Source organism: Platichthys flesus, chromosome 20 (assembly GCF_949316205.1).
Source record: "Platichthys flesus chromosome 20, fPlaFle2.1, whole genome shotgun sequence".
NCBI lineage: Eukaryota > Metazoa > Chordata > Actinopteri > Pleuronectiformes > Pleuronectidae > Platichthys > Platichthys flesus.
This window is the reverse complement of record NC_084964.1, coordinates 16871834-16887375: the sequence shown is the minus strand read 5'-3', so window position 1 is coordinate 16887375 and position 15542 is coordinate 16871834. Positions and strand designations below refer to the sequence as shown.

General features: G+C 43.6%; 2 protein-coding genes across 2 annotated transcripts; both read right to left on the bottom strand.

Moving 5' to 3' along the window:
- Positions 1-302: 302 nt before the first annotated feature.
- Positions 303-6677, bottom strand: rundc3ab (RUN domain containing 3Ab). The gene is made up of 11 exons (XM_062414360.1): positions 6476-6677; positions 4157-4272; positions 3796-3923; positions 3108-3193; positions 2932-3021; positions 2756-2836; positions 2420-2585; positions 2078-2235; positions 1822-1941; positions 1543-1637; positions 303-1445 (listed from the first exon to the last, which is right to left on the bottom strand). Exons 1-11 carry the CDS (start codon positions 6553-6555, stop codon positions 1303-1305), a joined length of 1263 nt encoding a protein of 420 aa, XP_062270344.1. The 5' UTR covers positions 6556-6677; the 3' UTR covers positions 303-1302.
- Positions 6678-8266: 1589 nt separating this feature from the next.
- On the bottom strand, positions 8267-15242 carry pth3r (parathyroid hormone 3 receptor). Its single transcript, XM_062378447.1, has 13 exons — positions 15031-15242; positions 12833-12938; positions 11963-12073; positions 11759-11883; positions 11377-11471; positions 11026-11179; positions 10750-10903; positions 10598-10658; positions 10448-10514; positions 10278-10372; positions 9954-10095; positions 9794-9835; positions 8267-9691 (listed from the first exon to the last, which is right to left on the bottom strand). The coding sequence occupies exons 1-13, from the start codon at positions 15094-15096 to the stop codon at positions 9251-9253; spliced, it is 1659 nt and encodes a 552-aa protein (XP_062234431.1). The 5' UTR covers positions 15097-15242; the 3' UTR covers positions 8267-9250.
- Positions 15243-15542: the final 300 nt, after the last annotated feature.

Sequence of the window (15542 nt, the reverse complement as noted above, 5' to 3'; positions counted from 1 at the left end):
AAAAACACTTAATGATTTAATCTACATATTTGAAAAGGAGTGAGAAGTACAAACTTACCACTTCTCCATAAGTAATTACTTAACCAGCTTCCTATATGTCTATAAATGATTTGTTGACCTGTGCTCTACATTGTAGATCATGCACAAATAATATATGTAGAGGTGAAAGAGCGACTCAGTTCTCGGGGCGTTTGTGATTTCAATCACTTTTGGTGTAAGTAGCATCGGTGAAGCATCAGTAGCATTAATGCTAACAAGAATACACATCCAATTCCTGCCAGTATTTACTGTTTCAAAAAAAGGCAGTTTTATTGCAGATTTAAATAACACATCATAACACAACTCTCAACAAACCCTGCATGAGATAGCAATTTACATGACGCTAAATCACATTGGTAAGTACTCCATGACATAAAATGAATTACAGTACAAAAAAGTAACGATCACAAGGAGACAAAAATTAAGACAAAAACCTGATGACACACACGCACGTTACACATTCACCTTTTCTCTCAAACTATTCTATCGAGCCAGGTTTGTTGAAAAAGAAAAAGAAAACATTCACGCTGCATAGTCACAATGCATTTTTGCATTTGTATGCAATAGATATTACATCTTTATTTTTTTATGTTCACATCGTAGTGCCCCTGCAAACCTTAGAGATCATTTGTGTCACATCCTCAAACCTGAATCTAACCTACTGTATGATTGAATAAGGTCTATACTGGCATTCATCCTAACATCAACAACCTCCCTTTTTTATCTCTTGTAATATGGCAAAAACATTCTTTCTGTTTCGTAAAACAGCTCAACAGACCTGCCTGTATTTTGCAGCAGACACACTGAACGACTGATAAGACACTGACAAACAGACAGGGACATACAGAACAACCCCTACAGTGAGTATTGGACGAGTGGGACCGGTACAGATGCAGAACTGCCATTGCACAAAATCAAGTGTGGTGATGCAAGAGAGGTCAAACATGAACCAGTTGTTTGCATTCCAGGAGGCTTAATCATGTCAAGACAATGAGAGACAGTGAAAGTGAGGGAGGCCGTCGGGCAGCACAGCAGCTGATCCCTGCGTCTTTGTTGGGACAGTCCCAGACGGGGAGGCCACTCTTCCTCAAACGCTTGAAAGGTGTAGCTAGAGAGTGTGCCGTGCTCGGAGCGTAAAAGGTAACTGGACGCAGTCGAGGGCCGCGAAAAGACAAGGCGTTTGTATACGCCTACCAAAAGTCCTCTTTTTGTTTTTTGAATTGTCTGTTTGTTGAGTGGTTGGCAGTTTTTCTTTGGCGCCCCCTAGCTGGGAGAGAGCGCAGGACTGTTTTCTGTGCTGATGTCAACCAGGCACTCACTGGACTTGAGGCTGTTTAGAGACTTGCAGCTCGGGATAGAGGCCAAGGACCCACACAGGCCCATCATGGAGGGGGTGTAGTCCTTTTCTGGAGGGGGTGGGACGGACATAGAGTCAGTTACTCACAGGTTAACTCACATAAACACAGTGTGGCACAGTCACTATATCACTTTTTATAATGTTACCTGTGCACCAGTCTCCGTTCTGTTTCCCCGTCCTATGAGAGTCTGAATCCAGGCTGAGCTCCACTGACAGCAGCTCCGTGCTGGGGAAGCTCCTCCTGCAGGAGAAGCAGAAATTATGGACACTTGATGCCACAATCCTTGTCTTAGTGTGTATTGTATGTATTTAGTATTTCTGATTCTATTTTCAGTTGTTGTCATGAAGGAGCAGAAATCATCCATAACCCTAAACAACTGGTCTCTGTGTGTTGCATGTGAGATAAGTTGCACTAGGAGTCAAACCTGCGGAACAGCTTGACGTCCGCTTGGTTGTTGTACGGCTGCAGTGCCGGCCACTCGTTGATCAGGGGTATCGAGAGGTTCTTGGCCAGATGATTGGAATCACATGGAATCAAGCTTGTCCTGGGGATCATGAAGGAAGATATTATCAATAACTTATCATATCCAGACTTCTGGATCAGCCATGCCTCAAACGTTTTACTGTAACTAATCAGCTTTCCAAAATCTCATTGTGACCTTTAGTGTCCGTTGCACTCACAGTTGCTCCTGAAGCTCCAGGATGACGGCCTCCAGCTCCTTCTTCTCCAGATGGCTCTGGCTCCTTATCTCCTCCAGCCGGGTCTTCAGGCTCTTGTTCTCCGACTCCGTGTTCTTCAGCTGGGACTCACGCAGGCGCACAAGCTCCTCCAGGTAACCCTGATAACACACATCCACGCTGAGTGAAAAGAAATATCCACCCTCAGCTGATGCATTTACACTTATTAATCACTTTAGAATGATTGAAATGTTCCTTTAAGGGATATTTTCATTAGTATATTCAGACCATAGACTGTTTAAACATAGATTCTATGGTTCAAACCTAAAAAGCATGGCCTCCTACCTTCTGAGCATTGACAATCTTGAACCTCTGCTCCATCTTGCGACACTTTGTGCTCCAGCTCTCCTCGTCAGTGACCAGGGGGATGTAGGGGTGATCGGGGACGCTGTCATCGCTCATGCTGCTGTCGACACTGTGCTGATCGTCATCATCACTCTGGTAGTCGTAGCTGCAACAGACGAGCACAATTATTTCAAAAACATAAGTATCTAGATGACTTAGTATCTAGAGGTTGGTTTGGGAGTTATTCCTGTGAGTGGTTATTGTGTTATAGAGTGTAAACCTTTGTTGGCAGTTGTAAACTAGTTGATTATTTATCTACAGTGTCAATGAAAGTACCTTTGTGTGAATTTCAAGTACGGTGTGTAATCGATCACTGCCGCAGATTTCCCGTCCAAGGCCTCCCCCTTCAGACAGAAACTGTGGAAGAGAAATCAAACAGAAGGGAATAAAAATAATTAAAGACAAACAACACAATCAAATGTAAATGTTTAAAGCTCAACTTAAAAGGTCACCTGAAGTCTATGGCTCCGAGACCGATGAGCATCCCTGTAAGAACTGTGGCTTCCTCCCTCAACATGATGGCTCCTTCTGCGTATAACCTCCTAAAAGAAACAGGTACGACTGGGTGGGAACATGGTTCTAGTGGCGATGGGGTGATGTAGCTGTGTAGCTGTGGGGTGTCTCCTACCTGGTTGTTCTGCTGTCCCTCAGAGCAGTAACGATGTATTCAGACAGTCTCTTCTCCATCAGGGCGACTCTCACCCAGGCTCGGCCCTGCAGAGGACACCAACATGTGAGACAAACATCTTCACAAACAAACCGAGATATCTAGAAATAATCATTTAGCTTTAATATATTGAGTCAAAGGGACAATTGGTCAAAATGTGAGGAAACTGTCTAAAGGCAGAATTCAGATATCATATTTAAGAGGCCAAATACTTATGTTTCGTGAGGAAAACATGACCTTTGACTAATCAATCTAATCTTAATTGACAAGTAAATATCTGTGACAAATTTGAAAGGATTATCTGAAAGTATAATTAAAATTATGCGTTCACGTTGCAAAAGGTCACAGTGACCTTGACCTTTGACCTTTGACCACTACAATGAATCAGTTCCTCTTTGAGTCCAACTTAGTGTCTTTAGAATAAACTAAATCGCTTTAAAACGGAAACAACTCATGATAGTAGAGTCTAGAAAAGAGACTGAGATTAATTTAGCTAAAGCAGTTTATGATCATTGTCTGATGAAGAGATTTGAGCATCATTGCTTTATTATATATGTTGAAACTCTTCCCCCTTCCTCCCTCTCTTTGCTTTTCTTTATTCATGTCATCATTTATAGTAGTGTCCATTATGTCGCTATGTTGGACTTGCCTTGGCTCGTGAGGTGCTGATGTTTTCCATGCTCTCGATGCTGCCGATGCAGCTGTTGGGGACTTTGGCACATGCAAGGCGGACGTAGTCCCAGTAACTCCTCTGTCCATCGAACCAGCTGCCAGAGCCTGAGGAGAAAATGTTACATGAGTATTTTAAACGTGACGCAAACAGACACATAACATCAATATTGATCCAATTAATTTGTTCAATTAACCATCTTATTTGATTCCACTAAGAAATAACGAGATTTTGAAACTGATCAATATCGCTTCTTTATGTGAGATCTGTGAGAATGACTTTGATATCGAGTTTCTCTAACATGCAGTCAGTTTATTATTCTTCATTGCGGGATTGGCACCTTTGAATCGGTGGCTGAGGATCTGCTCGAGGATGGCGGCGAAATTGATGAACTCCTCGGATGAATCATCGATGGGCTCGGCTGTGTATTTCTCCAACAGCGTCTTTATCGAGAATCTGTGTGGGGTGGAGAGAGAGAGAAAACAGAGGCTTTAAACAAAGAGTGTGGTTCCCTGTAAGAAAGTCATGATGGGAATTCATCAGTCAGGGAACAGATTAAAAGATTATTTCTTTTCTTCCTTCAGTAGAGTTAAAACTATACTTTTTGTTATATAAACTCATTTTTTGGATAAATTAAAGTCTAATTTATTGAATAGACAATAACAGATAATTAAATCTATTGAGCGTCAATCTTAATTGTATTTATCAATGTCATTCCTTTGTGTATCTCTAATGTGAGCACTCCCAGTGAGCCATCCATTTCCTGCTCACTCCCATTTTTACAGCCAAGCCAGACGTCATCCATCTGCGAGGAAGATGAGCTTCACAGGAAGTGGCCTCATGCTGTAACCCATACCATAACCCCGTGTTCTGTGATGGCTCTATGATTATTCCGGGTTAAAGCTTGTGCTTCTCCTGAAATGACCACTCCTCAATATTTTCTATTTGCTGCAAGAACACCTGCCAAGTGTTATTTGTTGGATATCCTGTGTAGTTGAAAAGAGCCATATGGACCAAGTAACTCAAAGTAGACAGACACGGCCCTGAAGCCGGCACAAGAATAATGTCAGATATGCTGACAATTCATTATTTCTGCCAAGGATGTTGTGTTTTAGTCAGTGATTGTCTTTTTATAGCCTTTTTCAGACTTTTTCAAACACTGGAATATGTAGGTCTTGATAATTTCCATGTGAGACATATGAGAACTTCAAAGTACACAGTCAGTTTGTGGTGGGCGTGTGTGTGTGTGTGTGTGTGTGTCTGTTTGTGTCTCAATAAGACAATGCTTATCCTAACACAAGCCACTGAGGCAAGTGATTTCAAGCCCATTGTTCCAAAGGCCACAATGTCTCATTGAGCTGCTCCGACTGTGGCCAGATAGAACAATAATTGGCTGACTGACCTCAAAGCAAGAGACAATCCCCTGTGTATTCAGTGTATCAGCACTGAGACGTGACACACACACACACACGCAGAGAAATAAACACACACACACAGATACACACACACAATGGATCTGAACATGCGTTGTGACTGGACCTTGCAATCACATGACTTGGGCTTCAAACTGTGTTTAGAACAGACTCATGGAACGAACATTATGATGGTTTATCAGCATTTCTGCTGACAACAGCTTTCTGCTATAGTGGAAAACGAGGCCATAATAAAACCAAAACAAAGAGCTGAAGGAAGATAAAGCACTGCAGAGTCACGTGAGGTTATTCTTTCACCATAAACCATCTGATGGACGACCTGACAGCTCCCTGAAAGTGAAAGCAAATCATCTTGATCGCCCCCTGCTGGCTGGCTGGCTGCAAAATAGGTCATACATCCTGCCTCCTCCATGTTAATCGATGGGACATGAGTCAAGTATTTAAGTCTGCTTCTTAGTTTATTTGTTAGTAGAATTACACAAAAACTATGACCCTGATTTCCGCCAAACGAGACAATAAAGTGTAGGACTGTTACTAACTGACTGAGGGTGTGGACATTTGGAAAACAGAGGTCAGACTCAGCCACAGAATAAAAATCTGCTGTCTTTTGTCAAGGTCTCCTCCATCTCTGCCTCCCTACATGAACACATGCTGCTCTTTAGTGAAATGCATCTTTACATGTGCACTGAGAAGTTCACAGATGTATATATATACTCATGTAGGCTAAAGCAAATAGCCCAGTTTCAGCCAATGACCTGACAAGCCTCTCACTTGCCTCCCTGCACTGAGTCTCAGGGGTGCCGGCCAGTCCTTGCCCCAGGAAGGTTGTCCTCATAGCAACTACGCCATCAGCTGTTGGACAACACATCAACCCCCCCCCCCCCCCCTCCCACAAGGATGACAACGCTAAACTCCAACACTGTCTGCGTAACGTCACATTTCACGTAAAGAAAACCCAGCAGCTGTCAAATAAGGTCCTTGGTGCACATAGTGGCTTCCAGGGCTCATTCTAATAACTTATTATAGGGATGACATGGGCATGGGTGTCAGATTATATCATATGGACTTTTTATATGTTGTCTATGGTGAGAATTAAACACCAAATCCAACGTTTTTTTCCCCTAATTAATCCCAGTCACATCACACATGACCACTTGGACTAAACATCTGGACCAATCAAAGCGCAGCAGCATCAGCATCATCCTCCTCCCTGACGGTGGACTGACCTGCAAACGGTGATGAGGTTCTTTCTCTCCACCGACACGTTCCTCACCGACGCTTTCTTCGACACTTCTCCCGTGGCCATCGCTGCCTGCACAACGCCGGGTGGCAGGAGGAGTTGGAGGAGGAGGAGGAGGAGGAAGGGTATGGAAGGACCCCTCCCTGTTGGCTCCCCCCCACACTCACCGCTTCTGGAAGCCGGAGAGGAGGATGCGATGTGCCGGCATTAGAGCTGCAGACAGGCGGACACAGCTTCATGCATCACACGCGCACAGTGTTGTCCTGATTGTTTATTATTATTCCTCTAAAACAGACAGACGAGCCACTTACATCTGTGCTCTCTCTCTCACTCTCTCCCTCCCTCTCTCTCTCACTCTCTCTCTCTTCCTGCCTCTCTCCACCTCTTTCCTCTTACATCATCGTGACGTCACTGGATGCTCTCCCATCATGCAATGTGATCATGACAAACCATCTCAGCAGCTTTACTGACATGCAACTTTTACAGCTTTAATATGTGACTAATGTATAAGTACTTAAATTATTGTGCATGTAAGACACACAATGACACAAATATCAACCTTTTGTAATACATATCTATTGAGTGTATATAAATGTAAAATACAGTAATATGCTCTTTAATTATTTGTTGTATAAAAAATACAAATATATTTCAGGTGTATCTGTCAATGGAAGAAGGTTTGGTATCTGTAATTTCTTTAATTTCTGGGTAAATGTGTTTTCAGCACAATAAGGATGATATCATCAGCACCATCATCATATTAAATCATTTCCTCCTTCTGTAATTTCCCGTTAGCCTCCTCCTCCCTCTCTTCTTTCTCTTCCTCTCGCCGCCTGAACACGTTGTTGTCTTTGTGTATCGAAGTCGAACTCAATCAGTTTGGAAGTGTCATTAACAAGCTCGTGGAGACGCCCTGATCTTTTCCTCCCTAATGAGGTGACAGCTGGTCAGCCACCACACATTGGGGGGGGGGAGGTTGGGGGTCGTGGTCTTTTTGTCCTTGTGCAGGAGGAGTCACTCATGCATATGTGTCAGTGCCTCAGTGCTTCAAAATCATGTCTTCAGTGAAATTGACGACTATTGTCTTGGACGTGAAAATGAGCACATGAATCCCACTAACCTCTTATTCAGCATCACCATAGTCTGCTTTGTGAATCTTAAATTCCCCCTAAAATAAATAAAAATCACTGTGCACTCATTTTTATTTCTAACAGGGGACAATGGTTGCTGAAGGTCAAGAGAGGCCACAATCTTTTCATATAAAACATGGCTGTGTTGCTTTTAGACATTTTAAAGAAGAATTGTTACATATTATATATTTAAACTGAAAATTATTTGCAAAATTCAACCAATAACCATATTCCCATTGCTCTACACTGTTTCTCAGTCCTAGATTGCATATATACAGTATGACACAGAACCACGAGTAACTCAAGGAGGTCAGAAAGTCCCATGATCACAGTCAGTGTCAGTCAATATTGATTTACTTCCCTTTGCACTTCTTGTTCTTGGCTTTTCCTTTCTGTTGGTGATTTGTTCTTTTAATTATCATGTATTATCAGCGTCAGTCTGCAGTAGGTCAACATATGCTGCAGCTGCACTAATGGTTTAATGCATGGTTTGCAATTTGAATTAGTGACCTTCAGAGAGAGTGAGGGGAAGTGTATGTTATATTGTTTAAAAATATCTGATATTAGAAAATAAGAACGACAAACAGCGTTTTGTTTTATACACACAGAATTGAGAAGTCGAATGGAAATCAAGTCCATTCTGCTCAGTCATTCGATTTACTTTATTCAAACTCTGTTTAAATATTAAATTATCACAATTATCTTACACTGTACATACCATACAAACACAGAACAGTAATGTGGAAACCTAAACCCTCCTGACATATTGACAGGCCCACTTTCCTGTCTGCTCATCGTGTGAATTCCTCTGCTGCGCGTTTGTCCGTCACAAACAGCTCAGGTGCCTCCTGCTCCGAGCCGAGGGCCCGAGGGGAATGTGTGAAATTCTGTACGGTGTTGTGAAGGCGTTTGGGGCAGAGGTTACACGGTGGGGGGAGATTTGCTGGTGAGGGGTAAAAGGTTTGTGCATCAGCCGCGAGGGTCGTGACAGACTGATGCATGGAGCTGAGTCGACAACATTGGACAACAACAAAAGGTGCAAAGGGTCCCGGTCTGTCTAGACATCCAAAATAATCAATCAGGGACAGTTGTTGGGGTCACCGCTACTTGACAGATATTCAGAAAGCTCCCCCCACCAGAAATGTGTGGTGGGAACCTAGAGGTCAATATTTTGGGAAAAAAGAGGATTGTCACACACACACACACACACACACACACACACACTCACACACAAGTGCAGTTTGAATTGGGGTCAGCCAGTCTCGCATGGAAAATCCAACACAGGAGAGGCGAGGCAGGGAAATAAAAATATGTAATTTTCTAAACATCCAGGTCTGTGAGGTCTGTCCTTAAACTCATCCAGCATCACATTCCCACACGTTGTTTTGACAGTTGTCTTACGTTCAATCAAGCTGCACCAAAATTTCACACACTCATAGATATCACATCCTTAAATATTTGTTATGAAGAACCATGGATACTTTTCTGAGAAATCAGTGAAATGTTGAAATAAACGAAGTCACTTAAAGTGTTCTCAAAGGTCAACCAACACGGAGGATTTTTTTGCAGGTGACCTTTCAATTCAGACGAAGCCAAGTCTCTTTGTGCTCGTCTGATTCATATAAACACAATCACAGGATCGTCTCCAGCTCTTTCACAGTTAAAGAGTTTTCTGGATCTTCAGCTCCAGGTGATTGGATCGAAGGCACAGTGTGACTTTTGGAGTCATTGTCCCCTATGCTGGTTCTGACGTGCCTGGCAAAGACGCCCGAGTTCTCGGTGTCACCAGGAACAAATCCAAGTTGGGTGGTTTGCGTTTGCAGCGAGGTGTGGCGTGGCGGCCTGACCCCTGACCCGCCACCGGCAGCTCCACCTGATCCCACCACGCCTCCTGTGAAGGGAAGCGCTCTGGGGTTGGCGGCAGACAAGCTGACACTGTGCGTGGTGGTGTGAGACATCATGCCGCCGTAGTAGCAGCTGCCTCCACCGCCGCTGCTGGTCATCCGGGTTTTCTGTTTGAGGTCCTGAGCGAGGCTGCGTCTCAGCCACGCCTTCTTCACCTCCGCCTGCACCTGAGAACAAGAGGAAGGAGACAAACAGAAGGTCAAGCTTTATCACAGTAAGTAAATCTGAGTGTTTGTCATTCAAACTAAATAATAGCTTTATTACATTACCTCCCCGTTGCAGAAACAGTAGATAAATGCAACAAAGAAGCCCTGGTAAGAGGAAATGGAAAAGTTGTTAAAGAAGAAGAAGAACCTCCACATTGGTGTAGAAGATGTATCTGGAATATAGATAACTGCATTCTCTACCTAAGAGGATGAATATTCTGACCTGGGAGGAGTTGAAGAACATCTCATAATGCATCTGCACCTGCCACAGCAGCCCAGTGACGTCAGTGTAGGGAAGAGCCATGAACACCATGTAGTGAACGCCGAACAACGGCATGAGCACTAACGTGGACTTGAGCAGCTTCCTGTCGAGAAAGAGAAGAAAAGATCATGTTTTGTTATTTGAAAAGTTTTTAGCCGTGTGTCACAATTCAGGGTCTGCATCCTTCGGATATACAGGCTTGTTTACAACAAACAAACATATCAACCAACCAAAAGACAAATGAATAGGGGGGAAAGACAGAACCTCCTTGGAGAAGGTAATTACCGGTACTGCTGTCGAGGATCCAGTTTACCAGTGTTGGTTTCCCACAGTTTCGAGGCCAGAACTCGGATTATGTTGACAAATAAGAGGAAATTCACCTGCAGGAACAGAGATGACAAACTTAATCTCAAATCCCCTTCAACAGTATTTAATCATTCAGCTGTTTTCCTTACAACAATGGCTGCCAGAATGGGAACTTGGTAGATCCACTTCAGGTTCCCGGCACTGATGTCCCAACATCTGAAAGCAGAGGGTTAGAGTTCAAGCAGGAGTTTGTGACACAGACGTAAACACGAGGAACCTGAATGCATCACGTGACTCACTGCGTGTCGGCCAGCGACGCTCGTGCACTGACCCAAATGGACACAAACACAGCTGGAACACCTGGAATGAGTGCAGAGGGGGGAGGAAGATAAATCTGCAGTGTGACGATTCACCATTAATTCCATTTTTGAGGACGGGGCGACCTGCTCACCCCAGCCGATGATGGTGAGGGCCCACAGGTAGCTCTTGTCGGAGAGGAAGGCCATGAAGATGAGGCTGTGTAGGTACAACCCCTCTACCAGGATCCAGTAGTGATTGGTCGCCAGGAAGTACAGGAAGAGAGTGACAGCAACTTTACAACCGGCCTGTAGACACAGGACAGAAGATAAACAGAGTCAAACAGAACATAATATGCTAATAAATTAATATATGTTGTCGGTCAAACTATGAATAAATGGACATGGATATAAAAAAGCGTATGTTTTACCATATTTGGTTTCTGTGCAGTGAACTCAGGCTCAGCCCTGCTGTCATCGGATATGGAGTAGAGCACCGCGTCCTTCACGAAGATGCTGACTGCTCGACATATGAATGAGGTGAAGAGGTGAATGTGGATGAAATTGCGTGTGCAGTGGAGGCGCCTTGAAGTGTGTGTGTGTGTGTGGTTGTGTGTGTGTGTGTGTGTGTGTGAGAGAGAGAGTGGTTAGATCAGGAAACGATTGATGTCTTATCATGAAACAAACCAAAGCTGTAGATTTGTTTTAAAACAGAGGCAGCTAACAATGGATTCCAATCATTTTAAGGTCTGGGTCACGTTTTCTAGTTTTCCGATTCTTACTTGAAGTAGCAGAGGATGGAGACGGCCACCATCAGCGACGCGAGAGAAACCGAGTACCCGACGGTGTACATGAGGTGGAGTCTCTCAAACACCTTCTGAAACAAGACAGGAAAACACTGAGAGACACAACTCTGAGAAATAAGGGTCTGGACAGCTGTGTATAATATGTGAAACACATTTACAGGATTCAGACTCTTTATTCCAGTCAGAACAACAACCCGTGGGCGGCAGATTAATTTTAAGTACAGTCTCTCCTCCTCCACAGAGAACAGAGCGGTGTGGAGAATTGTGCAGATTGGAACATTCTAATGTCTGCAACACATATTCAGCCAATAACCAGATTGCATGCAGTCTATATACACATCTGGACACATGCACTCACCTCTTCTTGTCTCCTGTGGTTGGAGCTCAGGTATGTGGTGCACTCTGTGTAGTTAGCCCACGTGCGGTTGATGCTGGACACCTGCTCCCAGTTTCCCGAAGCATCACACTGGCGGTAGGCTCGTCCTGGGGACACAGGGACATTGTTAACTTCAGCGATCATCCTCTTTACAGTTCATCATGGGGGACCGAGGAGCTCTCCTACCTCCGTGGTTGAAGTCGTAGATGTACTCCGGACACAGCACTGAGACCAGCTGACCCTCTCTGCTCCGTGGCCAGCAGATGATCCCGTCCCACTCTGGGATGCAGTCGCCCTCTTCACCAACAAAACGAAGCAGATCAAACATATTGTTAGATTTATACTTCTACAACTCAATACTTCTAGAAGTCAAATTTCTAGAGCTGGTTGTCACTTGTGCTCTCGGCCTCTAATGAAGGAATCAGCCAAAGTTTCTCTGGTTTAAGAACTTTATTGCTGTTGTTTAAACCCCCAAAAAACAGCAATATCTAATGAATAGAGATTAAGATTAAAGTTTAATCTGCGGTTGTGGGTTTTATTGTTTTTGTGTCCATGATCTGATGCATGACATTGCTATATTTGTCCCAATCCTTCATCCTTGTTTATTACCTAGTTATATTTAGGTTTCCGTACTGCTTATCTGAAAGTACGCTGTTGTCTCATTGGACCATTACGCTGCTTCTCTTCTGTCGTACTGTCTGGCTCCAACCTGTTAAATTTATTTTCACATCAACCGTTGAAACGCTGTCATCAGGCTCCACGTCACAGACTCAGTTTAAAATGTCCTGCTATTGTCTGCACCTGCATTCAGCTCTACTGTGATCTCAGTGATACTGGGCAGCAGGATATTAGATGGGTGTTATATCCGATGTACATAAATCAGCAGGTTCTGTATTGGAACACGCACTCACTGACCTCTCTGAGTACGGTTAGTGAATCCTTCACTCCTAAATAGAGAGAGCTTTTAAATATTTGACTTTTATTATATCTGGAAGTTTAAATCTGATTTAACAAAGATTTTCGGACGAATGCAATAATCCCAAACAGCACATTTACCTCTGACCTGGGCCATCTGCGCCTGGATGCTCCTTTCACACCTGGCGTGAGCACCAATCAGAACGTAGATCTGCTCGTCTCGCGTGATGACATCATCAGAGTCGATCTGCAAAAGAGAGAAAGAGCTGAACCAAACCTCCAGAGACAAACTTCTGTAGTTACAGACTAGACAGACACAAATAAAGTCATTAGAAAGGTCTAATTTGCTCAAGCAGATATTCTGCTAAAATGCATCTACAGCAGTTTGATCTTTTTCAAGCTTCCCATATTTTCCGAATGAAAAACTCTCTGATGTCTTTTTTCCAAACGGGACCGATCTATCAAGCACAAACGCTCCTGAGGATCCGATGTGCTGCCTCAAGGTGTCGTGAAATAGTTGTGTGAGGGTGCGGTATGTGATGATCCCCCGTCAAACCCTTCTTCTGCCGTCGGCCACATGGGGGCCCTGTCCCCGGGGCCTCGGCCACGCCGGTGAGAAGTAGCCCACACAAGGGGCTTTGTGCTCCGGGATACATTTCACAACAGAGCAGCAAAACTAGCAGTGAGTCAACCAGAGGACTCACACATGAGAACGATTCACCAGAAGAAGAGGAGAGGGAGAGAGAGAGAGAGAGAGAGAGAGAGAGAGACAGAGAGAGACAGACAGAAAGAGGAGAAAACTCGATATCGGAAATAATACTTACTGAAAACGTTACCATAATCAAGATCTAGTTGTTTATCTCTGCTGTTAGAGTATTTTTAAATAGTGAAATTGGCACAATAAGGTACCTGAGAATATTACTTCCTCTCACCAGCTAAACAGCTCTGGTTAAACAGACTAGACTCCAAGTGGAACAATCAATGGACGTGTGATAACTATCATTCTTTGCACGGGCCAGTAAAATAAACTGTGAATGGGTGTAAAGTGTTTTCGTTATATTGTCTCAGCTCCCATCATCACCTACAGGGATTTGTTGGGGAAGAGAGTCTCAGCCAAAGTCCACTCACACAGCGTTGAGCAGCTCTGTCCACTTGTTGTATAGTGAAGGATTATTACACTTCATATATGTGTGTGTGTTTCTGGCTTCAGGGTTTTAAAGATCACATTTTCCAGTTTCAACCTTGACATGCAGCCTAGTTCAATACCCAGAGGTCAAAAATGTTCATAAGTCATTTACTTTTCTTTGTTGCAGGTTTTTCTGCTGACGGACAGGGAGTGTTAGCAAAACAATTAGTCTATGGACGTCCCCCTCGCCTTTGTGTCGTAATTGAATTTATGGTCTCAGGCCTCTGCTTCATGTAAAGTGATTTTCAGGCTGACCGAGCAGGAGGTTGTAAGTCTGCAGGACATCGACACTCGGGATCGACCCGGGGGAAGGATGAGGAGAAGAGGCTCGGAGGTGAGGGCGGCTGAAGCGAGTGGCAGGCAGGTGGGTGAAAGGGACCAGAGCTGATGGAGGTTTGTGACAAGACAACAGGTGATTTGTTTTCACCACTGCTGCAGTGTGATGCTGTGGATGTATTTTGGGTTCAATATTTGTGTTTTGTCTCGTGTACTGAATGAAAACAAATCCTCTCACATTCTCCTTCACTCTGATAATGCATTGACTCTGGATGTTGAGAAAAACAGAAATATCCCACTGATACTGCTGCACTTGAGGCCAAATATAGACAACGTCATGTATCTGTGACTCTTTGAGCTTTTTGAATTTTAGACATATTAGCGGAAAAAATCTGATTTGTTGAAAAAGTACAAGTTCAAAGAAAGTCACAGATACATAAAATTTTCTATATGTGACCCAAAGTGCAGCAGCATGTGGGTGTTACTTCTGACGCACTGTCATAATAAAGTGTGTGAAATGATGCTACGGTGTGAAAGGTACTCATATAGAATATAAAATACATACTTTTTTATAAGAGAAGGATTTTTTACTTGCTGCTGTGTTCATTTATCCTCATGAGATCCCACAAATATTTAAAGATTATTAAACTTCACACAAATCTGCACTGAAATGTTTGCACAAATGAAAAAAACATTAAAACTGTGAGGCGTTACAAATATTTTTGCTTACTTTGAGATAGAGTGACAAAAATTGTGAGTTTAAACAAAGAAAAAATACATCTACGACTGGAAAAAAATACCTATTTAACCTATTCAATCATTGAAGTGGTCATAAACACAATCACCTAAATATTGAGGATAAGTCAAGTTCACTCACCAGAGCAGCCGCTGTTATTACACAGTGGAAAAGAGCGAGGGCACCGATTCCCTGTGCACACAACATGATCTCTTTTCTCCAACAGAGCTGAAGTTCACCTTCCCTGCTCACTCAGATCATTTACTCCTCCTCAGGCTGTGTTGAAGGAACTTGTTTCCCAGAGTTAAAGACTCTTCTTCTGCCCCAGTGCCTCATCAGAGCTCATTCTTCAGCTTTGGGCTCTGGTGACCTCCAGTTTCAAAGATGTCTCATTTTCTTCAGTCCTCTCCTTGAGGCTCAGCGGACTGATCAGGTTTGAATCACCATGGGGCTGACAGTGTGTGGTCTGAGGAAGAGGAGCGCCGTGACAGACGCCTCCTCCTCCTCCTCCTGCACTACTTTGGACTGTTGTCTGTTGGAGATGGGTTGGTCTTGATTGGCTGAAGCCTCCACCTCTCTTAACCCGTTGTGTTCCTCTGCTGTGGTCAACTGTCTCCATCTGATCTCCTCTGAACCAATTTGTCTCAGCTATT

What these genes read in the sequence shown, in the direction of transcription:
- rundc3ab (XM_062414360.1), bottom strand. Translation starts at nt 6,555, where the DNA reads ATGGCCACGGGAGAAGTGTCGAAGAAAGCGTCGGTGAGGAACGTGTCG. An exon ending in CTGGAGCTTCAGGAGCAACT is followed by an intron (nt 1,942 to 2,077) that starts GTGAGTGCAACG and finishes CATGATCCCCAG; the next exon opens with GACAAGCTTGATTCCATGTG. An exon ending in GAACGGAGACTGGTGCACAG is followed by an intron (nt 1,446 to 1,542) that starts GTAACATTATAA and finishes CACCCCCTCCAG; the next exon opens with AAAAGGACTACACCCCCTCC.
- pth3r (XM_062378447.1), bottom strand. Translation starts at nt 15,096, where the DNA reads ATGTTGTGTGCACAGGGAATCGGTGCCCTCGCTCTTTTCCACTGTGTA. An exon ending in CTACGACTTCAACCACGGAG is followed by an intron (nt 11,884 to 11,962) that starts GTAGGAGAGCTC and finishes CTGTGTCCCCAG; the next exon opens with GACGAGCCTACCGCCAGTGT. An exon ending in ACTGTTTCTGCAACGGGGAG is followed by an intron (nt 9,692 to 9,793) that starts GTAATGTAATAA and finishes TCTTGTTCTCAG; the next exon opens with GTGCAGGCGGAGGTGAAGAA.